The 25,278-nt window shown below is 39.1% G+C and overlaps 1 protein-coding gene across 3 annotated transcripts in view; it reads right to left on the bottom strand.

Moving 5' to 3' along the window:
- Positions 1–25,278, bottom strand: part of LOC112567036 (staphylococcal nuclease domain-containing protein 1-like) — an 87,869-nt gene that overhangs the window by 37,784 nt on the left and 24,807 nt on the right. For all 3 annotated transcript variants that reach the window (XM_025243497.1, XM_025243498.1, XM_025243499.1), the window contains 6 exons: positions 22,926–23,017; positions 18,186–18,344; positions 15,285–15,391; positions 11,867–11,957; positions 7,908–7,999; positions 3,494–3,623 (listed from right to left, as the gene is read on the bottom strand). In XM_025243497.1, coding sequence (XP_025099282.1) covers positions 3,494–3,623; positions 7,908–7,999; positions 11,867–11,957; positions 15,285–15,391; positions 18,186–18,344; positions 22,926–23,017 — 671 coding nt within the window. The remainder of the gene's footprint in view (positions 1–3,493; positions 3,624–7,907; positions 8,000–11,866; positions 11,958–15,284; positions 15,392–18,185; positions 18,345–22,925; positions 23,018–25,278) is intronic.

Here is a 25,278-nt window from a genome sequence, read left to right as displayed (position 1 = left end):
CACAGGATGGCACAAAGGTAGGCAGTCGGAAAGACAGGGAACGGTGGCATGTAACTTATTTTGGCCCAGAGTGTCCCAGTGGCGTTGCATTAAGGACTGAACGTAGGCAGAGAAGAAAGATGACGATACTAGCGACTGCAATTTGCCTGGGGACTGAAATGCAGCCTTGGCAGCCTGGTCTGCTTGAACAATGTCCTTGTTTCACTGAATGAGTGCTGCATGAATTTTATGAAACTGGACCACCAGAGGGTGGTCAAAATCATTGGAAAGGAGAGCTTGGAGGGCAGAAAGAGAGTCTGAAATAATCAAAAAGTTGTGCTCCGAAGAGCGGTGAACATGCTGCAAGGCTAGCAAGATGGCTTGAAGTTCCGTAGTGAAAATAGAACAGCCATCCACCAGTCCGACCGAACCAGTCTGCTGCAGTTGGCACGACAGAATTGCTGCCGGGCCACCACTTGGGACCTTGGAGCAATCTGTAAAGATAGAATAGAATCTAGGATAGTCAGAAAGGAGTTCATGAAAACGTTGGAGAAAGATGAGGTCACTAGTGTCCCCTTTTTTCAAAAGTGTAAGATCAAGATGAATCTCTGGTAAAGGGTCCAAGGAGGAGCTGGTAGTAAAGAAAGAGGCTCTACCTGTTGAATATCTACTTCAGCACCTTGTAGGTGAGTTGCTACATGGAGTGATAATGGCTTTTGCTCCTTGGTACTAATGGCATACAGGGCAGCACGCTGAGGTCCAAAAACAGCATGGAACGCAGGGTTTCCAGGATGAGCTTTTACACAACGGAGAGAAACTGGAGGCTCACCAGCTTCTGCGCACAAACTTTGTACAGGAGTGGTGCAGATGCAGAGTCCTTGGTGGTGAATAGGATGGAGAATTTTGAGGACTCTCAAGCAGCCATAGATGATGGATTCATAGTCTAGCTTGGAGCGGACCAGGGCACAATACAGGCAAAGCAGGACCGTGCAGTCCACCCCCAAGCTGACAGGGCCAAACTACTCTAAGAATGTCCAAGGCTTTCTGACAAGAAAGCCGTAGAAATTTGATATGAGACAGAAAAGACAGATTCCGTGCGTAGGCACTGAATGGCTGCCTCTTATTTCCACTTCGGGCAGTCTCTAGAAGAAAGTGAGACTCGTCACAGTTAGCACATTTGGCACTTTGAGAACAATCAGCTGCAGCTTGGCCTGTACCGCTGCAGCGATAGCAATGGGTTTGGGACTTGCAGAAGCTAGCCTAATGACTATAATGCTGACAGTTGAAGAAGGCAACAATGAAGGTATGTACAAAGAGAGTGCTACCCGCAAATACCCAACCAATGAAGTCAGGTATTTTGAGCAAGAAAGTAAGGAAAAGTGCATTTGTAGAGATAGATTTCACGTTCTTTTTCAGGATGACTCTCTGCAATGTTGTGACCCCCTTTTGATGCCAGTTTTATTTAGACCTAAAGTGTAAAGTTTTGACAACCCAGCAAGGTCAGGACAATGACCCCCACCTCCACCTTGAAGTGATGAGGGATATGTGTGGAGTTACTTTTATGGGTCGTTCGACAAACTGTTTTCTGTGATTTTGGCACAGCGCCTGTGCACTGGACGAGAAATTGTCTAGAGTGCAGACATCTAACAGCACAGAAATTCGTAGAGATAGAGGAGCAGGATGAGAGTGGCTGTGTGAAAGGGCTGTGTGCCCTCTACCCCAAAAAAAAAACCCAACAGGGTCAGGCCCCCTCAACATTCTTTCTCACACTATCTCTCACCTCATCCTCGCTATCAGAAGATTTATCCTAACACATTTTCCTAGGTTTGTTGCTTTTTTGTGCCATGATATAAAGGATTCAGTTCGTTCCTTATGCTCCCTACCCACAACGGAGCCCAACAAGGGGATGCAACCAAGTGGTACTACTTAGGGCATTTCCAGCAGGGTCGCACCAGGAACACATAATATAGGAAGGCCAGATTGACCCTAGCCGCAGCCTGCTAGCAAAGCTAGGGCAATACATGACCAGCCACTTGGTTGGTGTCTGGGAGAAGTCCGGGCCAAAGAGGTGTGTCGGTATAACGGGCCGCAACCTATCAGGAACCTCAACCTTCAGGAGCCCTGCATGGCAAACACAAGGGGCCAAAAGAAGGCCACAGAGAAAAAAATGACATCAAAAGAAAGCCATGATGGGAAAACAAGAAGACAGGAGAAAGACCAGTGTAGACAGAAGATAGGAAAGATAAAACGGTAGTGTGACAGGGAGATGTTTGATATAGCCAGGTAAGGGAGAAAAAGGAAAAGAAAGAAAGAGGGGTGGGCCAGCTTAGTCACCCAGCCAAAGAGAGGCTGGATGTTCAACCCCCCCCCCCCCCCCCGGCACAAGAAACCCGGCCCACAGGTGCTACTAAACAGCCATAGAATAAAGGATATAATGCTTTTCAACAACAACAAAAAAAGTGTAGCATCTACATGCAGCATAATGTTTTCTTATCAAGATAAAAACCAATCATAAACCTCACTTGTAATGTTTGTGGGAAAATACAAAGAGACAGTCTTATAAATAGAATTGAGAAATTCAAGAACTTGAGTCCTTCAGCTACTTTCTTTCTTAAATGGAAATAGATACCTATTTGTTTGCAAGCAATTGAGTGACGGATTTGTCATTGTGTTAAGTTCTTCAGTTTACGAACAGCACTTCCCCTGCACTTTTTTAATTGCCAAGAAGACAAAGAAATAAGGTCATCTGTCAAGACTAAAATCTTGCAAAACATAAATTCTCGTCGCGAACGAGACTTGGCAGTCATGTGATTAAAATAGCACCAAAGTAGACTCCAAAAATAAATTTGTGGATTTATCAGAGGCATGAAAAACAAATCTGTGGTAATATTTTATCGATATAAGGACTTGTTAGGGCCACAGAGAAATTTAAGGACGCATGTGAGGAATCATTAGGACTGCATGGCAAATATAAGGACATAAGCCTTACGGTGAAAATTCTCTACGGTAGGATTTGTAAGGATAGGTAAGGACCCTGCAACCACCTCTGTGCAATATTATATACCTGTTGGTAGGCATCACGACAAACTGGGGCTATAACATAAAGTTCAAAGCCCCTTAGCCATTGCTCCATTGCCCCCGGTAAAGAAAACTCGTGCAATTAAAGAGATAAATTGCTGTATGTTTCTGTCAATGGTTTTTGTTTCAACAGAAAACTTAACAAATATGTGGTATGGTGATCAGTGGTAAGAATATCAATAAAATCTTAATTTCCTTGTCACCAGTTGTAATCTGAAAGATTACATCATTAATATCAGCAGCACTGTCATCTGTTGGGATATAGTCAGAAAAATAAGACAGTATTATAAAAAAAATGTATTTTTCATTTATGGTATGCTCTCTGATGACTGATATACTGTCTGTTCGTGATTTAGGTTTGAAAACATAAACATGTTAGTGTCATCATTAAAGTGACATCTTTTCTTTTGATGTGTTAATAAATTGAATACATTACCTTTTTCCCAATAAGTTTCTTTCGCAAAAACTCCCTTGCTTCAAACATGTAGGGAACATCGTACAAAGGTCTGAGTTTTTTGTTTCCCTCCTTAGCCACAGTTCCATTCTCTGTGTTATCAGTAGGCAGCCTAAAAACACATAATTCTCAAACATTGTAAGTAAACCAAAAGAAAAATCCATTAATTCAAAGCAGGTGTATTGTATTATCCTTAACATTTGAGAACTGTCCTATTTGCAGATATAAAATTATCTGTTTAAAATAAATATTAAAAAAATAACAATAAGAGGATACATTAACATCACACTGAAAGTTTAAAATCGACAGAAATCCTTTCTACCCTGACACACCACTTTTTGTAAATCAACAAGAAAATTAATGTTTTGTTTCTAATGGGAATTTCCCATACATGTTTAATGCATGGGGTTACACAAATATTAACATCGCATTGTGCTATCCAGTGACTAAGCAAGTTATTTTTACACTATCATGAAAGTCACTTTCAAAATCACTTGCTACAGTCAGGAATACTATTAAGACTTGCTAAAATCCATGAAACTTGTGTTGTAACCAAGAGTAGTAGCTGTAGGGAGATCAACCAGTCTGCTCTTATTCCAGGAACTGTGACTTCAAGCACCTATAAATTTAGTTTTTTTATTTAAATGTTCAAATAAAGCTCTTAAAAACTAAATCATAGTGCTTTTTTAAAATCATCTTTGCTTTTGCTTGGTCATGCTTATTCTGCCATTGTTGTGCTGGACTGAAGATTTAAAGGGGAACCAACTCTCCAGGTTAGAGCAATCGATCAAAACATGTTACTGTGGTAGACTAAAATGCTCTCTAGATGCACCATTTAAATTTTTTTAAATGTGATTTCTGCAAAAGTGTTGCAAAACAAAAAAAAACCAAAACAAAACAAAAAACAATCGGTCACAAGAACTTTATGTTTATAAAATGTGACTTTGGAGGGGAAAAGATGATAATGAAGCACAACTGACTGATGTGCATTGGTAAAGAGTGAACAATGATTGGAAACCAGCCATTTTGATCAGAAATCAGCCTCCCACCCATGTTGAATCAGTCCTGCCATGACCATACTGTCCCACATCAGACCCATTTGTCCCAATATCAAAAATTGGATTGACACAGGCTGAGGCTAGCTGAATGCCCAAGCAGTGATACCTGTTTCATATTAACCAAGCAGTTCCATATACATCTAATAAAAACTTCCAAACTAAAGATTGATGACTGTCACGAAAGAGTAGTAATAAAAACATTAGAGAGGGCCACTTACGTAAGAGCAGTCATGGCTTCAGGGGTATGTCTGTTAATTAAAAGACCGCTTACATCATGACGGACACACAACGTAAGGTCATGACGAAATGCAGGACGCTAGCTGTCACCACTGACGTCGCAGCGGTCAAAATATGCCCCTTAATAACAACTTAAAGAAGGACAATATTGCCACACGGGGGATACAGTTGTGAATAGAAAGCCAGACTGGTTGGCACTGGAATTACAGATTGTGTTATTAGTAAGAAGGTGGAAACCCAGAGGGTGGGGACTTTGGTCTCACACTAGCGGTGATGCATGATTGGTCATAGTGGTATGTCAGTGGTATGACTGACCAGTTGGGTACATGTGTGGCTCAATATTGTATTGGGACTCAAAATCGATGCTTTCACTACTTGACTCTTGGAGGGTGCACATCAGAAGAGGACTTCGCAACTCAAGTCTTCGCCACCACATGTTGTCAGCTACTGCCAGTCAGATGAGAGACGTTGAGTAGTAACCGGCCAAGGTGTTAGCCCACTCATAAACTGAGTGTAAAAGAAGAGTGACCTCCATCCCTGCGAACCCACAATCAACTCTTGGCAGCGCAGTGGACACATTGCTCTGGTCACAAAAGCCGGCGCTGATTTCTACATGGAGAAACTTCGGGCCTGCTGGTGACAGAAACGGGGTGCATGCTGGTGCAAGGGGACAGTATGTGTGAGTGCTCCTCTCAGTTCTCTACATCATAATCTCTCACTGTGACAACGGACAAACAAGGTCATCAGCCATCTTTCTTCTGCATCGCGTTGGGAGGGCCCTCCATACAACAAGAACAATTGTGCAAAATCGCAAGTGACAACTGTGTGTTCTCATCAGAGACTATACATCCCACATAGCAAGGGCACTTGGGTCAAGCTAAGTGGCGTGTGTATGCGTATTGCATGGAGTGGGTGAGTGCGTGGTAGAACCAGTGTGATAGATAAGAATAGATTAATTGACTCACTAGGTATCTGGATTAGTATTAAAGAGTAGGTTAACGGGACACCCTAGATAACAAGCCAAGATAGGGAATGAGTTCATTTGCATATTCTTTTTATTCGTTCATTGTTTTGTAAGCTCTCGGCATTTTGTTCTTGTGACTTAATAAGTATTTCCTTGCTTTCACTAAAATTGCGTTGTTTGTTGGGGTGTGCGCTGGGGGCTCAAGTCGGTAATTAGCATTAATTAAGAATTTAGTGAAAGTGCATCGCGCACATGATTATGTCGGCGTGGATGGCGGAGTAGTCGAAGAGTGAAGTAGAGACCTTACTACAAGGCCCTGCCTTTCACACGTGCCTAGACCCCATAAGGAGACAACAATGACAAAGGCTTAAAAAAATAGATAAGAAAAAATTGCGTTTATGTATCATTTCTGAGGTTTTCAAACCAAATATCTGCAAAAACATTTAATACAAACTTTCAAACTTATGATAATAAGGCTTTTTTGATTAAAAAAAAAATGATGTAAAACAAAATCGCTTTATGCACTATTGTGTGATTTGTTCTCTGAATGTATATTGCCAAGTGGCCATTTTAGTCTAGTACAATAGTGGCTGAACTACATTTAATACAAACCTCCAAACTGAAGAATAATGATGACAAAGGCTTATTTCAAACAAAAAATGATTTAAATTGATCGATTTATCTTTCAGGCCTTTCAGTTTGGGGGATTTGTTCATTACGGGATGGATTCAACTCAGGCAGGTGGTCCGTATAACTGAAGCAATATGGTTTAGATCACAATGACCACTGCTCCAATGAACAAGCATGGTTTTTCAAAATGTATTTTATGAGTTCTACATAAAATCGTAATCGTAAACAGTAAACCACAAGCAGTCTAATTTTAAAACACAAGTAGCTTTTTCCAGCATACTTTTTTTGCCAAACGTAGGAATAAAGCATAAAACCCTTAGTCATGAGTTGGGGAGGTAGTCATAATAGAGATGACGGTTATATAGTGAAATACGTACATTTTTTGGGTTGTAACTAAAGGGTGGTTGTAATTAGCAAGATCTTAATAAGGAAGTTCTACTGCATCATCTTAAATTTATTTTATTATCTCTGAACCAGAATGAGGATAATTATAATTGATTTTTGTCTCTTTTTCATTGTCATCTTTATCTGCTAATTCCTGGTTTTGTTTACTTGTAAAGGGATGCAACTCCTTACAAAAAAAAAAAAGCCAAGTGATAGCTATGTGTTGTTACCTCTCTTTTTCCATCAGATGTTTCAAAAAAAAAAGTTTAGGCAATGTATGGGGGTGTAAAATCTATTTTATTTATCGAATACACGATTAACATTCTGCATACATGGGTAAAATTTCATACACTGACTCGTTTGCTGACACCCAAAATCAAAAATTTTTTTGCATACAAACAGTTCATCCATTAAGATCCACAGATAAAATTTAATAGCCTCCCTTAACCAGGGAAAATGGTAGAGAAAGAAAAATATGGAAAACTTATATGGAATCAATAAATCTCAAGACCATTAAGATGAGAATTTGCTAAATAAACCATGAAATGAAGTAGAAGATAATTCTGACTCTGTATATGGCAATTTTCACATTGACGAAAATCATTAAGATTTCCAACGTCTATTAAATCCTTGACATCTGGGTCTGATCTTTTTATTTGCATAATCCTATGAAGAGAAATAATTTTGGAAAATCCATTAAATCCAAGTATTTACTTTTGATTTAAAAAAATTATTTTGCATATTTTATGTAAATGATGTTTTGCTTGCTTCTCATATTAAGATTCTATCAGGACAGCAATATCAATGTTAATATAACACACCCAGCAAGTAAGTTTATTAATCAAACTTTTGAACAAGCAAACTTCTTTTGGGCATATCACATTAATCAGCAGCAAAGAATGGGAGCACCCAACTCCAACAAAATTCTGATAAAATCTTATGTATTTCTTCACTTGCCTTTGCAATTACTTTTACTTAAAGCACTTTTTAAAAATCAATTCCATATATCCATCAAGAAAGCTATTAAAGCTTACATTATCTCAAAATGATTACTTATATTTTACAATAAAATGTTTCACAGGCTTTAAGCTTTAAAAATAATAAAATTTTTATGTGTACCAACCTTGGTGGACGGATGCTTGCAAGAAATACTTTTTTGAACCCTCCATCAGTGACTTTCACCACCAACCCATCTCCATTTACTATTTCCACAACCTGTACAAATATAAATTTCAATATATATTACACATGTATATTAACATTGACTAAGGGTTTTGAAGCTGTGTTCTTTTGCACAGGACAAAAATTCAATAAAAAGCATTTTATGAGAAAATAAAGAAAATGAATACCAGTCTCTGTGACAGTAGTGGTGGTGGTGGTGGTGGTGGGGGGGATGTAAGAAAAAAGGTTTTGTCAGAGAACAGCTACTATGACATTTTTAAAAAAAATAAAAAAGCAATAAAAAATGTGGTCATAGGTAATCTTAGTGACAATAAGATATATGTAGTCATTTCACTTCGCTTGTGTTGCCCTTTTCTCTGTGCCATGCATGGACGAAATTCAGGCCCTACTGTTTAGAATTATCTACCTCTTTATCCTTGAATTGTCCACAGTTCTTGCATAATAAAAAGTACTATTACTCTTCGCTTATCTTCATCCATGCCCTGTTTCCTATGGCATTATCTATTTGCAGAGGCTTGTGTTTCTTGTATTGTTGACTATCAGTTCATTGGCAGTCTTTCACGTACAGTACTATAAGCTCACATCCACACAGAAAAATGTATTTTACTAATTATTTATATTAAAGCCAAGGAGAACACACTGGTAGAAACAAAACTGTTAAGATGATCTACTGTTCCGAAGCAAGATTTTCAATATATGCTGATTGGACAGAATATAGTATTAGAGATGCACATAAGAAAACAGAATCAGGCATTTCAACACATGAAAATGCGTACAATCTTACAGATACCCAACCTGAATTAAGACAGTTATTTTGGAAAAACAGAAAAAGAGTATAAGGGTACAAATATTTATATCTCTTTTGATACAGATCCTCTGGAAAGCTCTGGTTCTGACAGTGCCAAACCGTAATATCCCAGTAAAGACAGGACAACAAATGATCCCATTTAAGGGTGGGGGGGTGGGGGGGGGGAATGGTGTTTTACCCCGTGCCAGCAACTGAGGCTATATTACGGCAAGCAGCCAGCCCTGTAAACAGATGCCACGTGCAGAGAAAGAACAGCGTGCCTGAGACGAGAAATTAACTCTGGGCAGCCAACCTTCACTGTATTGGTGACAGGCGTTAACCGTTGCGCCACCGGACCGCTCATCCCATTTAAGGGTTAAAGGATCTATGCAGTGTTTGGGTATATTTATAAACTACTTTTCCTCCCATCTATGATAGGCCTTCTGGGTTCTGCATTGAGCTAGCAATGGTCTAATGCAACTGAGGTTTTTTCAATTTTGCTTATTTTGTGGCAATATTTTGAAAGATTTATAAAGCATTCCTCTTCTCCCCACCTACCACTAAGTCTAACAAGGGGATGTTTGATGCTTGCTTGTTTTAAATACCGTGCCAGCAACTAGGGGGGGGGGGGGATTGGTGTTTTACGCCGTGTCAGCAGCTAAGGCTATATTACGGCCAGCAGCCAGCCCTGTAAACAGATGCCACGTGCAGAGAAAGATCAGCGTGCCCGAGACGAGAAATGAACTCAGGGCAGCCAACCTTCACTGTATTGGTGACAGGCGCTAACAGCGCTAACCGTTGCGCCACCGGACCGCTGCCAGCAACTAGGGCTATATATATATCACAGCAACAAAAAATAATCTTAACTCTAGTTTATGGACAAAACCCCCAGTGATAATAACCATAACATTCTTGAAAAAGGCAAACGCAAGAAGTAAAGAATATGTAAAAGAGTGGGTAAAGTGTAAAAAGGCGTTGTGAAGCCCAAAAAAGCCACCATCAAACCAAAAAAAAAACAAAAAAACAAAAAAAAAAACAACAGATGAACGGTAATCAAGACATACAATTTCTTAAATCTGATGGTAAGGTCCTATCCTCCTTAGAAATGTAAAGACTGCTGCCAATGGGACGGACCCTAACAAAGAATACAAAGAATTTGCCGTACAAAATAAAAAACTGCCGGAGGATACTCTGGAGCTCATGACAAACAATCATAATATGTACCACACTAAATCTGCCTTTACACCATGAAAAACGGGTGATGGTTCATCTCATAAGAGATGTCCTTGTATGGCATATGTGTGTCCTAACGTTAGTCTAGCAAGGACCACCTCCTCTCGCCTCACAGGATGGCACGAAGGTAGCCAGTCGGAAAGACAGGGAGGGGTCGCATGTAATTTATTTAGGCCCAGAGTGTCCCAGTGGTGTTGCATTAAGGACAAAAAGTAGGCAGAGAAGAAAGGTTTACAGTCTGATGATACCAGTGACTGTAATTTGCCAGGGACCTGAAATGCAGCCTTGGCAGCCTGGTCTGCTTGAACATTGCCTGAGATACCAGTATGGACAGAAGCACAAATAAAAACAATGTCCTTGTTTCGCTGAATGAGTGCTGCATGAATTTTATGAAACTGGACCACCAGAGGGTGATCAAAATCATTGGAAGGGAGAGCTTGGAGGGCAAAAAGAGTCTGAAATAACCAAAAAGTTGTGCTCCGAAGAGCAGTGAACATGCTGCAAGGCTAGCAAGATGGCTTGAAGTTCCGTAGTGAAAATAGAACAGCCATCCACCAGTTGGATTGAAGCAGTCTACTGCAGTTGGCATGATGGAATTGCTGCCGCAGCGACAGGGCCACCACTTGGCACCTTGGAGCAATCTGTAAAGATAGAACAGAAAGGAGTTCATGAAAACGTTGGAGAAACATGGGGTCACTAGAGTCCCCTTTTTTCAAAGCTGTAAGACCAAGACGAATCTCTGAAACAAGGAGGAACTGGTAGTAGAGAAAGAGGCTCTACCTGTTGAATATCTACTCCAGCAGCTTATAGGTGAGGTGCTACATGGAGTGATAATGGGTTTTGTTCCTTGGTACGAATAGTACACAGGGCAGCACGCTGATTGTTTGTGTTTATTGCCATGCCAGAAATTAGGGCTATATAATGGCAACAAAAGTAATTTTAACTTTAAATGTTAAGGGACAAAACCTCCAAGCGATATAACCATAGCATTCTTTAAAGTCAACACAAAAAGTAAACAAAAGGTAAAAGAGAGGATAAAGTGTAAAAAGGGGTGGTTAAGCCCAAAAAGGCCTCCAGCAAACCAAAAATCAAAAGAAAACTATCAGGACATAAAATTTCTTAAATTTGATGATGAAGTCCTGTCCTCCTTAAAGATGTAAAGACTACTGCCAATGGGACGGACCTGAACAATGAAGTTGGGTAATTTTGAAGAGTGTATTGGTAGAAGTAGATTTTCTGTCTTTTTTAGGATGACTCTCTGCACAGCTGTGACCTGCTGGGTAGCCAGTTCTGATTTGATGTCAAGTTCTGATATCCGGGCTAGGTCAGGACAACAAATAACCCCCCTTGAAGAGTTAAGAGATCAGCATGCAGTTACTTTTACAGGCCAGCTGATGAACTGTTTTCCGTACACTCTGCGCAGTGCCTCAGAAGTTTTCTGATTTGTGCATTGGATGAGAAATTGTTCAAACGGGGAGAGAGACTAGAGTGGCTCCATTATCTTGTAGAGGGCCCAAAATGCCTCAAATTCATTATTACGCTCTCTGAATTGTCTATATGTGCAGCTGAATGTGTCCTTCTATCCCATAATGAATGTTCGATGCTTGTTCCTTTAAATTTGTTATTATTATTATTGATTTAATCTACATTCATCATTTATGTTGCTATAGAAAAAGCTTTTAGACTGACTGAAATCTGCGAGTGCCTTAGAAAGCAGGATCAAACTAATTAGCAGGCCATACACAGACCATGGGCTGGACGTTCCCTAACCCTGCTATAGTGGCATGCTTATTCATTAACGAACAATCACTCATAAATTGTGGTCAACTCAAACAAAAACTTTTGTGATCTACATATTTTATAACAGAAAAATAACAAACCTTTCCAACAAAACTTTTGTCCTTTACTTCTGTCACAGATGATGGTGGGGAATAATCTTTCCAAATACGAAGTTTTTTCTCTTTGGCAACTCTGCAATATCAAAAGATTTTGCAATTTATGTGTACATCCCACAATGAAAAATTTTTCCTACGAGTAAATTAAGAATCCTTTGCATTCACATACAAAATGAACAAGCCATGATGTCCTAATTTTAGGCATGTATCACATGTCAACCCTAACCCTAATGAGGAAAGAAAAACTGAAAGCTTAGTAACTACTAAATTACTAAATATTTTTTATAAAGCTCTCACTGAAATGTTTAAATATGGATAAAGAAAATTTCAACCAAATTTTAGGCCTGTATCACATGTCAATATAAAGTTAAAAGCTTTTGAACTAAACAAGCTAAACAAGAAACTGAAAAGGCGAGGGAAAACAAAGTGAAAGCTTAGTAACTACTAAACCACTCATTATTTTTTTAAAAAAGCTCTCACTGAAATGTTTAAACATGTATAAAGAAAACTTCAACCAAATGCTAGGCCTATATCACATGTCAATATAATGTTATAGGGATTTTAAGTAAACAAACTGTAACAGAAATAAGGAACGAAAAAAGCGAGAACAGAAAGTTCAAGGTTAGAACTTTGTTTTATCTAAACCTTTCATGTAATTGACATGTTGAATGAAAAGTATAACCATCTTTAATTGTGTTACTACATATAACTTAAACATAACTAATAAAATTAATTATTTTGTTCACTTTTAGAAAAGTCCAACTTGGTTGTATTGTGTACCCAAATGTTGACTAGGCTTCAAAGAAGTACATAATAAAAAAAAAATGGTGTTTGCAAACATTGAGCTACACAGTTATAAGTTTAGTTAGTTATATAGAACAGGGATGCCCAACCTACGGCCCGCGGGCCATATCCGGCCCGCGAAACCTCTGCCCACAGTGCAGGAAATCGGCATGTTAGTAATAAAAAAAAAAAAAACGAAAAAAAAAAAAAAAAGAAAAAAAGGGGAAGAAGAAGTATTTATCCCTACGTAGGGGCGTCTCTCAATCTTTTTTTCGATGGACGAACATTTCGATTCAGTGCTCCGACTTGGTGTCTCTACGATGAAGCCGAACATTCAGAAGTTGGTTTCGGGAAAATATCCCACTAATTACTACATAATTAATGGTAACTACAACTTGTTTCTAACAAAAAATGGTATCTGCTCTATTTTTTTTTTCTTTTTTGTACTTTTGCGGTGAAGTGGCCCGCGACACGGCTGTCCGAAATGGATATGGCCCGCGACACGGCTGTCCGAAATGGATATGGCCCGCAGGCCGAAAAAGGTTGGGCATCACTGATATAGAAGTTCAGTGTCCACTAGCTTCATGGTTTTTGCCATCTTTGGTCTTTTGCTATCTAACATTTAGTGATGCTGTCTCACATATTGCTTCCAGTTTTTGTGAGCATCTACCAAAGTACCAGCCTTAGTAGGAAACACTCTAATCTTTCTTTGCCTTCAGTTGCAGGGTGATGGAGTGAACATCAACATATAATCAACATATAATTCTTTCATTATTTCAAAAGCTTATAGGGGAGTATAACCTATTCTCGCGGCCCTAAGCTCCACTAGGGGCGAATAGGAATAGTGAGAAGAATAATCTATTCATAAAATCTAGAGATACATCATTGAGTGCACCAGAATTTGAGCAGCTGTTCATGTTCTGTTCTTCGGTATGCTAGGATTATTTTATGAATTACCTCTGTAGTCACATGGATTAAAGATGTTTGATTTTTGTGGCTAGGTGGTTTTTCATTTTCTGTCAAAGATTTATGGGAAAAGCACCAGCTTTAGGGGGGTGACAATGATGTGCTCTCAGACACTAAATGGCTACAAACTTGGCTAGATAGCATTTTTCATTTTGTTTGTTAAGAATGTTATAATTGTCTTCACACATTCTGCTTGTGACATTTGGTTTGAGTAAGACAATTCAGCCCCCACCCAACCTTTGTTATCGGTGCAAATGATGTAAAGCTCTGTTTCCTTACATTCCAGACAAAGTACATAAATAACTAGCATTGCAAGTTCACTCAAATTTGTAAATGTTCACATCTAGTCCTGATAACTACCGAGATTTGCAGCAGAAATTAAAACTTCGCTCTATTTTCGTGATGCCTACCACATGACTGATGGTGATTATGACAGCCAAATTCAGTTCACTAAGTTACATTGGGCCCAGGTGGTTCCTTTGTCCTTTGCCTCGCTCTCTACTGTTCTTTTCCAAGTCTGCTTCGGTCTCCCAACTCTCCTCTTCCCTGAGGGTTCCAGTCAAGTGCCTGCTTGGCAATGGTGTCAGCTGGTTTGCACGAGGTGTGTCCTATCCAGGCCTATTTGTGCTTTTTGATGTCTGGGCTAGGACATCAGAACCACCTGGGTCCAACTAAAGTGGGCTGCCCAAAACCAGTTCCGCTGGCGAGGTGTCGTTGTGGCCCTATGCTCCTCCGAGGAACAACAAGGAATAAACTAAACTAAGTTGCATTATTTTCACTGCTACAACAATCTAAGAATGGCATTGTGGTTTTTATTCTTTTGCACATGGTATTTTCAGAAGAAATGAGCATCTGACAGGCACAATGAGCATTAAATATGTAGCGTTAATGTCTCAGAAAGAAAGTATCCCAGAACTAGCTTTGAGTTACTGTCGACATTTGTTTACATCTGGAAGCCATGACAGTTGCATATTGCATACCTGAAAACTTTCGAAGTGTGTTCTCGTGACCTATGATCCCCTCAAGGTCGGCCTTCGTGAATTCTGATTGGGTATATGCAAAGTATGTTTACGCATGTGTCCATATAAGGAAATTTCTGGTCCATAGTCTTGTATGGAAAAGAGCTCGAATCATAGCATGGGAACCTTCTATTGGCCTTGATCTAGCCTTTGTTTGAAAGGCAACTGAAAGCTCTATCTGACGATATGCGATGTAACCCAGTTTCTCACACGGCGGAGTGTGTTGCTATGTCCCAAACATTCTCTATTCTCACTAATTCTGCGCTCGGCAAAAGTAAATATGAAATCAGTCTCTGTCCTTAGTGACAAAATATACATATTTCTAGATGATTTTAAGAAAAACCACCTGGAGAGTGGGTAGAAGACATGATGAACATTCATAATATGCCATAATCTCAAAATGGCTAAAATTAAAATTTTCATCACTTGAAGGGGATGTGTTAGGCCTTAAGATCTCTGAGTTATTATATGAATATGATCACAGCAGGATGAAGATCAACAGAAAGCACAGTCAGCAACTGTCACAACCCCACAAATTACTGCTTTTCATCTTTTTGTCAAGATCGTTTGAAGAACTGTATAAACTAAAGCATCATGCATGGGAGTAACCAATTTTCTCATAAATGTATCCTTACTTTTCTGCTGTCCGATATTTATCTGCACCTTGAGTAACAACACCAATACTCCAGTCAACACAACGGGCAAAGCCTTCTCGCAGCAGAAGTTCTGCAATATTCCCGTTCTAGTAAAGGATAAAAAAAAAAAAAAAGACAGATACAGCATCCACAATTAGTAACTCTGATAAAATGCCAACAGATATCTCTTAAAACGTTTAACTACCTGAAAGTGCCACAGAATGTTCTTGTCTGGTAATGTAACAAATGTCCAATAAGCGGTGACCATGGTGTTGTGACTGTACAATGAAAAAAAACCCAGCTATCAGAGGATTTATAATTAAATTTGTACTATATTATTCTTGATTAATTAGCACAAAATGACTAGTTTTAGGCTTAAAAAACAACCATTAACTCTCTTAGCACTACATAAAGGTTTAAGTGTTACAAAGACTGGCTAATAATTTACTGAAGACTGTGAAAATGACAGTGGGTGAAGTTTGTTTTTTATTATTGCTGCTCTCTGGTTAACATTAGATCAAGAAACAAACACATTTTTGAATAGGAGCAAACATGAACTTTGCAATGAAAGTAATGAAATTCACCTTCCCCATTATTCCCCTGCAAAGCCCTGTGTGGCCCATCATGCTCAAAGGGTTAATTCCATGTGGTTTGGAATGGTATATAAAATGCTGATTTCATTTTGGATTTACACACACACACAAAAACCACTGCAGATGACAGCATAAAAAGTACACTGTAAATGTCATCCTTTTATCTTATGTAATAATTAATGAATGTGTTATTTCTGATTAACACCTTTTATTGAAATTGTTTCTATCAAAGTCTTTTCTACCTGCATTTTTCAAATCTGTCTACCTGCTGTCTTCCACATTTACTACAACTATAAAATTCATTGATCCACAATAATTCAATCACACTGATTTGCGCTCTACTGGTGACAGACAGACAATGTTTGGTGATGTGCCAGGAGAAAGTGTTGACCTTTCTCTTAAACTCAAAAATAATTAGTACCATATAGCTTTAGACAAGGCAGAAGCTGAGTTAACTCATTCCATATAAATGAAAAGCATTTACAGGGTTCACATAGATTTTACCACACTGAAAATAAGGACCTGGAAACCTATTCTATGTATCGTTCGAGAATGTTTTTAAAATGTGCAAACAAAACTAACCACAGGTCATCTGTCACTCATTTTATTTCATTTGTTACAGATTTATAGATTCAATAAAGAGGATGTAAAACAAGGTGCACAGTTTAATTTTCAGGGCTGAAGAAGTAACTTTCAGCTCTGTGATGTTTCTTATTTTTCCTATATTTTTCTGTTTTCACATATGCTTTTAACTAGCTTCAGTCATGGGAGCAATAATTAAAGAGCCATTGTAAATTCCCCACTGTGCTATTGTCTTTAGAGTCCTACAATATACAGTTCTTGGATTTTTTTTTCTTTTAAACGTCTATGTTGGAAACTACACATTCCAAGTTTCCATGCGCGATGACTTTGTTAGCTGTTTGCCACTTGCATCCATAAAAATTTCCCCAACTGTACAACAACATATTTATTAGTATGTTCATATTATTATTACTGAATTAAATTATATCTTTTCCTGACATGACCTATTTCAATCTGTGACACAATGACTCATCCTCTTTTAAACGGTTCTGTCTTCTTCAGGAGGGGCTTTTGTGCTTCTCCTTTCTTTCTTCTGTCTGTGTGAGAGTGTGACTTTGATATGGTGCATGTTTCTTTTATCCCATATGACAAGGAGATAATGCCAACACTGACTAGAAAGGCAAATAACAATCAAATCATGCACCCCATTGCCTTCTGTACAGCTATCTCCTATAGCCCATTTTTGTGTATGTAGCATTTCTTATCCCCACCTTCACCTGTCAACCCCCCCCCCCCTAAAGCCCTCCAGTCTTTAAAATCCTCCTTTTATAGCCCCACCCTCATGACATTTCTGTTCTGGATTGTGACAGATGTCCTTTTAACTTTGATTGTTTTAAGTGTCTTCTTGTAGTTCGTCCTTATTCTTACTGTTTAGTTCTGGTGCTTTTTCACTGGCTGGAGATGTCCCATCCATACTTATGGAAAGAATGGTTTGAACTAGGGGAAGGAGGCAAGGTGCATGGGTTTTACTGGTTACAACAGTAGTACTGCTTGCTAATCTTAACAGCAGCAATAGTTATTTTCCCTTAGATTCTGAGAGGCTATGAGTTTTTGAACAGGATAATGTGAACACACTTTACCCATAATAAGGACTAACAAGCACCCTTTTTTGATAAGGACCTGACCGCCATTTAGATGGTCCCATTCACTTTTAAGGCATTATTCTCCCACCCCCAAATGTACAAATTCATAAGCACCCATTAGGACCATATGCACCCTGCTAAGCTTTTGTCTTACCTGCCCCTGTACAGGTGTATGAAGTCATGGTTCATGCAATAAAAGCTGATTGATTAATCTCCCTATTAATATTCCTATAAAGACCCCTCTCAGTTAAGATCTGATTTTGGTAGATTTTGGCAAGTCTTAACACATTGGTTTCGTCTTGCATGCAGTCAGCCGACCATGCTACCTATACGCACCCACGCATCGCCAAGCGGCTCACAGTTGTAACCACAGTAGAGTTTGAGTTTTTAGTTCTGTGCGTAAATGAATGAATACATAGGGAGAAAACACGTGAACCTTTAGGATACATTCCTCTTTCGATTGCTTCCCTTCAGAGGCTGGAAAAAACCCAACCAATCAGGTATTTTCTCGTGTTCAAACCATGTGAAGGTTTGTTTACTTGAGCGCCATATTGACATTCGTTGCCGGTTACTTGATTTGACATGGATTTGTACTCAAACAACCGTAAGCAATGCGTTAATAGAAAGGTTTTACTTGCACTAACCGGGTGAAGAACAGTGCCAAGGAAATTCTGATTAGAGACTCCTTCCAAAATAATCTTGACATCTCGCTGAAGCAATCGAGTCTCTGTGAAGTACTTGCATTCTTCCGCATAAGGTTCAGAAACTTGTTTGCCTTCATTGTCAGTCTTAAACATGGGACACTGAAAAAAAAAATATATAATTTTATGCATAAATATACCTGGCACTGGAAATCATACAAAAATACATTTTTTTGTAAAAAAATGTAAAGATTAGTGTAGAACACTCTTCCTACTTTCTTTGATGTTCCCAATCCACCACCTCTAGTTACCATAAAAAGAAAACTAAACAACAGATCCTGCACAGAAGTTACACAGAAACTGTACAGATGAGCCGACTTACAGCTATATATTTCAGAGACATTAATGTAAGCTCAACACAGTCCATGTGATTTAAGTTTCTTCCAACCATTATACGATTCTTTGGCACACCTTTTCTTGTGTACTTATTGTCAACAAATTGATTCCTGATATATGTTGACAAATGTGTAAATGATGCTAAAGCAATGGGACATAAGTTGTTGTAGTAGCAGAAAAGGTAGACACAGCTGTATAAAACTTACAGATAAAACACAAATAACAGTTGCAGAAATATAAATAAAATAAACACTGTTCTATTACATATCAGGACAGCAACTGCAAAGATGATAATCCAATTTTTGCTTTAAAAACAAATCCATAACAAAAATAAATGACACTGTATCAAATGAGATAAAACCAAATGCACACAATGAAATTACTTCTGTTGCAGAACACAAGGCACTGCTTAACAAAGGAAATGAGAACCTGACAAAACTGTTTGCCATCTCCCCTCCAGCAGAACTATCTAAAGACATTCTACATTTGCAAGGTTGGACCTGAAAAAAGGCAGGTGATGCAGAGGCCATGCAAGCAGGCCAACCTGCCTTAACCACCCTCTAAGGTACCTTGAAGGTGTTGAGCTGGGTCACATAGCCAAACCAGACCAGTTTACCTTGCTTGACTTTTGAAAGTAGAGGTTCCTAGTGTCTGTGGCAACTGTGTTTCTTACAAAGTCATTGGTTTTATGTTCTCTGTATGACAGGGCTTCTGCTTACGCAAAAAATTGCGTACAGTACGCATTAAAAGTTCGGAGGACCCCTTCAATTTTCGTCAATGGGGTCCCATTCAAATTTGGGCGAAAAACAGAGACCCCTTAAAAATCTGAAGAAGGGTTAGGGTTAGGGTTAGGGTTAGAAAAGGTAAAGGGTTAGGGTTAGAAAAGGTTAGGGTTAGGGTTAGAAAAGGTAAAGAATTTAGCCTTAGCAGAAGCCCTGTATGAGATCTTGAAAGGCATCCTCAGGCACTTGCTCTTGAATGCCTAGATTTTCCTCTCTGTATTGGCAAGAAGAGCTCACATTTCACATCTGTAGAGCAGAAATAGTTTTACAGCTACAAGGGATTTCTACAGATTGTATTTTGTAGTAAAGCTGATTTTATGGTTGTGCCAGATCCTGTACAATCTAGCTATTTCTGTCACAATCCTGATGCTGACATCTTTTGTGGAGCTGCTGTCCTTGGAGAGAACGGCTATCAATTACTTGAACCAAACCCTGTTCCTGTAGACCTCTGCTTTGGTCTTAACAGCACTGGTCTCCATTCCATATGCATTCAAACTGTTTGCTGGGAAGATCTTTGATAGTACCTCATAACAGATCTAACAGAGCAAAGGGTTCAAATTGACCTTCCACAAATGAAAATGGAAGTGTGAAGGTTGTTGAGGGTTTCACACAATATTCTCCAAGAAGATGCTGTACCGCCGCAGCGAAAGCAGCGGGCTTGGGACTTGCAGAAGCTAGTCCCACAACCATAACACTGACAGTTGAAGCAACGCAACGGTAAAGGTATAAATAAATAAACTTTGACCTGTCAATATCTAACCTCAATGAAGTCAGGTATTTTGGGCAAACAGAAAGTTAAGACAAGAGTATTTGTAAGAATAGATTTTCCGCCCTTCTTTAGGATGTTCCTCTGCACCACTGTGACCCCCCTTGAAGAGTTAAGCGTTAAGGGATCAATGAGGAGTTGCCTTAATAAGCCGGTCTACAATCTGTTTCCCATCCTATCGGCACAGGGCCTCAGATGCTTTCTTATTTGTGCACTGGACAAGAAATCGTCCACAGCGCAGAAGTCTAACAGCAGAAAAGTGTGTAGATATGTTTCTAAACCCTTTTGCTATTGCGAAAGGGGAGAGGGACGAGAGCAGCTGGGCCGGCTCTGCGCCCTCCACTACAAGAAAACGAGGCCAGGCCCCTTCAACATTCTCTCTCACATCATCCTCACTATCCGAAGATTCATTTTCTCTAATGCGTTTTCCTAGACTTTTCTTTTTTGGCGCCATGAGATTAAAGGTTGAGGTTCCTTTCTTATGCTCCCCACCCACCACGGAGTCCAACAAGGGTATGCGACCAAGTGGCACCACTTGGGGCTTTTCCAGCAGGGTTGCACCAGGAATATACTCAAGACAAGGAATATACTCTGGCCTTTTTAGGATGAAGACCAGATTGATCTCAGCGGCAGCCTTCTAACAAAGCTAGTGCAATACACGACAAGCCGGTTTATCAGTGTGGGCCACACCAACCTCCTGTCTAGGAGAAGTCATGGCCAAAGAAGTGTTGGTCTGATAGGCTGCAACCCATCAGGGACCTCAACCTCCAGGATCCCATCCACTCCCGACATGGGTTGCCCTGTACAGCAAATGCAGGGGGCCTAAAGGAGGCCACAAAGAGAGGGAAAAAAATGTCATCGAAAGAAAGGTATGATCGGAAAAAAGAAGACAGGAGAAAGACCAGTGTAGACAAAAGATAGGAAGGATAAAACTGTAATATAATAGGGAGATGTTTGATTAGAAGAATATAGATGAAATGGCCAGCCTAGTCACCCAGCCAGAGAGAGGCTGGGTGTTCACACCCGGCACGAGAAGCCAGGCCCACAGGGAAGGTAGTGGGAGGTCTGTGTCAACCATGACCTGCTTCAGCTAATGCAAAACATAGCAGTAGCAAAGACTACAAAGCATTTGAAATCAGCCAATCAAAAGTTAAAATCAAAAACTGAAAACTTATGTGTCTTCCAATTTATAAATTTTTTTATGAGCCACATTCTAATAGGGACCTTAACCTGCAGGATCCCTATCTCCTCTGACACAGGTCATCCTGCATGGCAAATGAAGGCCACAGAAAAGAGACCAATGGGAAAAGAAGATATGACGGGGAAAAAGATGACAATGTACATAGAAGAAAGGTAAAAGGGAGGAGAGAAAAAATAGAAGAGGTGGGTCAGCTCAGTTACCTAACCAGAGGGAGGCGGGATGTTCACTCCTGGAACAAGAAGACATACTTGTGGGACACAATTACAAGGACATAGGTGTACAAGAAACAAAAGAGTATGCATCTTCTGATTATACTTATGTAAATTAATCACATGGCACCGTTTGATTTAAAAAAATGACTGCATAAAGCAAAATCTCTTCTCTTGGTGACAGGCAAAGAGAAAAATGTTGTCTGTAAAATCTGTCTCCAAATCAAAGGTGGGTTTGTGTTATAAAAAGAAACAAAAACCACTGATCCATGTGGATCAAGAGTCAACACATGGGAGATGTGTCTCTCCTGGTCAAAATTCTGCAAATGGCAAATTTTACTGTAAAAACTTTTGAACATCCCCATTTTTATATAAATATTGGTATGCTCACCTATTAATCTGCGGGCCTATGTTCCTCGAGAAGTAACAAGGACAAAACTAACTAAACACTTATTAATATTTTTACACTATAACAGTTTGAGTTTTATTATGAATAAAGGAAGAAGAAACACCGTGTGCTGTTGTACTGATGCTTTGTTGGCATTATGGTGTATTTGTTGTCTCCAGTGCATATATGAATATATCTACTAAGTATATATGCTATAGCACCATTGTGTCTTTTATAATAAATTACAGATATACTTATGGAGAGCTGTGCAAGAGTATCTGACATCAACTCATTTGTTTCATTTATACACACACAAAAATAAAATGTTTCAGTCAAGGATTTAGCAGGTTGTAGTGAGAGACAGGTACGCTGCAAATAACAGAAATGGTACAGTGGAACAGATACCTTTCTTACAACTAAAAATTATGCTTGTCCAAAAAGTTTGATTTTGTCAAGTCTGGAAGATCTAACAAAATTAGTACTCATATATAAAGATCAGGGAAAGGGGTAGGGGAACAAGAAACTGATTTTTTTAAACAATTTTTTGGCATTCAAAAGTCTTTAGAGATATTTTGCAGAACTCAATCCACATTTAACAACAGTGATGCACTGCTGAAACATAAATATACTTGAATCATCCTTTTTTTTGTTTTACAATCCAGCTCAAAAGATGGGAAGCTAATACATGTCTATTCTTATAATAAATTAATGAATGTGTGAGAAGTGGAAACAAATTTAAACCATTGGTTAGCCAATCACAATGAAAATTTTTGCATTTCATTGACTGAAACTAGACAATGCCATAAAAATCATGAAATACACTGTTCTCATGGCAAGTCACAACTGTCAAAATAATTTGCATGCATTTTTAGGAAGCATTAACCGGTCTGAGGTTACCATTACCTTAGGTTAAAACTGATTCTTGCAAATAAAGTAACAGAAGCGATAATTGCTCATCAAATGTTCACACACAATTCTTACACTTTAAAAAGGAAGCAAACCTTTATTCCTGAAAGCATGACTGTCACATATTCAAAAGATGGAAGCAGAAATGCTCTGACTGTACATCCATCACGGACATGTTCAACTACAGCTGGAAGAAAGCAAAACAGAAGTAAAATCACTTATTTAAGAAACTACAAATGTGTTAGATTATATAAGAACAGTTTGAACTAGTACTTTATTTCAAATTATCCATAAAAAAATTGAAAAGGACAGTCAATTATTTTTTTCGAAATGTTAAATTTTTGTATTAATTAGATCATATGTTAGATTATTTATCTTACGTTGACTGAAAATCATACACCCAGTGTTAAACAGTTGTAATTATTTGAGTGTTTCATTCACATTTCTTAACACATTACCTATTAACTGTTCACCTAATAGACTTAAATGATGCAGTCTTTCTGTGTGTTATGCCAGAAGTTCAACAACTCACATCTACATCATTCCATCTTCTTTGCACTTTCTCACAGCACACATTCTAATCTAGTGCAGGGGTGGGAAACATCCAGTTCGTGAAATTATTTGATCCAGCCTGGCCAAGGCAATCACAGTTCAGTAAATCTATCTTTTAATCATAGTAGCATAAATGTGTGAATAAATAAGTGAATTTTTGGTGACAGGTGCTAGCCATTGCATTACTGGACTGCCCCCAAGCCAAGGATCTACCACTTCTGATTTGATGTCAGCTGTAGATACAGGTAGCTTTCTTTGACCATGTCAACTCATACAATAAAAAAATGATTGTCTGCATTGCTGTGTACCTTTGCATACAATACAGGCCTAAAAGTATTAAACATCCTTTCATGGATTTCCAAAGGATGAGCAAATGAAAAAGCTCTGGCTAGAAAAATTTAGGTGTATCAGTTTATTTGTGCATGTCATGCATGTGTGTGTAGCAGGTGTGTAGACACTTTGTAAATGCCATGAACTCCATAAGGAGGAGATATGCGTGTACTAAATAATTGTTAATAGTGTACTTTCACTGCACAATCACAAACAGAAAATTGTGCATTAGGAAAAAAAAATACTTTTTTAATTTTCTCCTATAGGAACTTTCTGATTATAAAGTCATATTTTACAAACTCCTAACAGTTGTTTTGCTATATTTTTCATATGAACAGAACATTTTCTGCACACTTAATTACAGATAGGCAGATTGTGGTGACTCAGAACTGCAGCACTAGGCAGGCTAAGACTGTACACATTACATAGCAGGCTAATTTTTAAGTAGATGATTTAAATGGTGTTATAAATGGCTCTTGGAGGAAAAAAGGTTCCCTTCCTGGTCTAGTGGCTTTTTGCTCCCTGTCAGAAACCCATATTATACTCTACCAGAGAGCCTAGAGTCTGTATTTTCAATCTCTGTAATTAATGATTCAAATATAATTAGATGTGCCATTACAGGCAGGAGACAGTGGTGGTCCTAAAGATCAAGTGCATGCTGGGTATGGGTTGCTGCCTCAAGGGGTAGCTCTAATAGACAAATGGTCACAGTCAGTTGTGTCAAAGCTGTCAGTGTAGATGGCAAGCCCAAGCAGATCACAAAACTGGCAGCACCATCAGTGGGCAGGGACCGGGAGGTCGGGGCAAATACACAAAAGGTGACTGTCAAGGTAAGCCCCCCACCATTCTTTACAGAATGTACAGAAACTTCTAGAAGTGACTTTACGGCTGAAAATACAGGAAAGTAGAAGCAGAGGGAACAGCGGATGGTGTTAGCTGTTCTCAAACAAAGGATGAGAATTGGAGGAGGGATGACTCCATCACGCCTACCGGTGGTTTGGCTTAAAAAGATGCTGTGGTTGTTGTCTCAGATTGGTAACATGAAAGCATTCAAGTAGGTATGAGAATGCACTATTGGGCAAAGGCAAGGAGGGTACAGCCGCTTATGGGCGCATTATATCAGCAATACATGCGGAAATCTATGGCCATGTCCACATGCCTTTGGATCAGGCAACAGTGCATTAAGATGTTATGAAGGTGTGGTCAGCTGGAAGGCATGCGAGCTGGTTCTTGGAAAAGGAAGGGACATTACATGATGGAAAAATCATGAAATTGGAGCTGTGCACATTGACAGTAACACTTGAAGTGATTCTCACCCTAGGTAGCACGTACCCTGGTTTATGCAACAGCACGTGGGTGCAGTATGAAGCAAAACAGGTAAGAGGAGCATCCATGCGGATACCAAGGGTAGTTCGAGGACAAGGTACGGTTGACAGGCTATTAACTCTTTCTCTCCTATAGGCTAAAGGCGGTCAGACCCCCTTGTATGCATGACTTTACCTCTTTTTTTTTAAAAAATTATTTTAAAAAAAACTAAACAAGATAGAAGAACAATTCGAATTGAAA

Source organism: Pomacea canaliculata, linkage group LG6 (assembly GCF_003073045.1).
Source record: "Pomacea canaliculata isolate SZHN2017 linkage group LG6, ASM307304v1, whole genome shotgun sequence".
Lineage (NCBI taxonomy): Eukaryota > Metazoa > Mollusca > Gastropoda > Architaenioglossa > Ampullariidae > Pomacea > Pomacea canaliculata.
The sequence above is the reverse complement of the archived record's forward strand: the minus strand, read 5'-3'. Positions and strand labels throughout refer to the sequence as shown.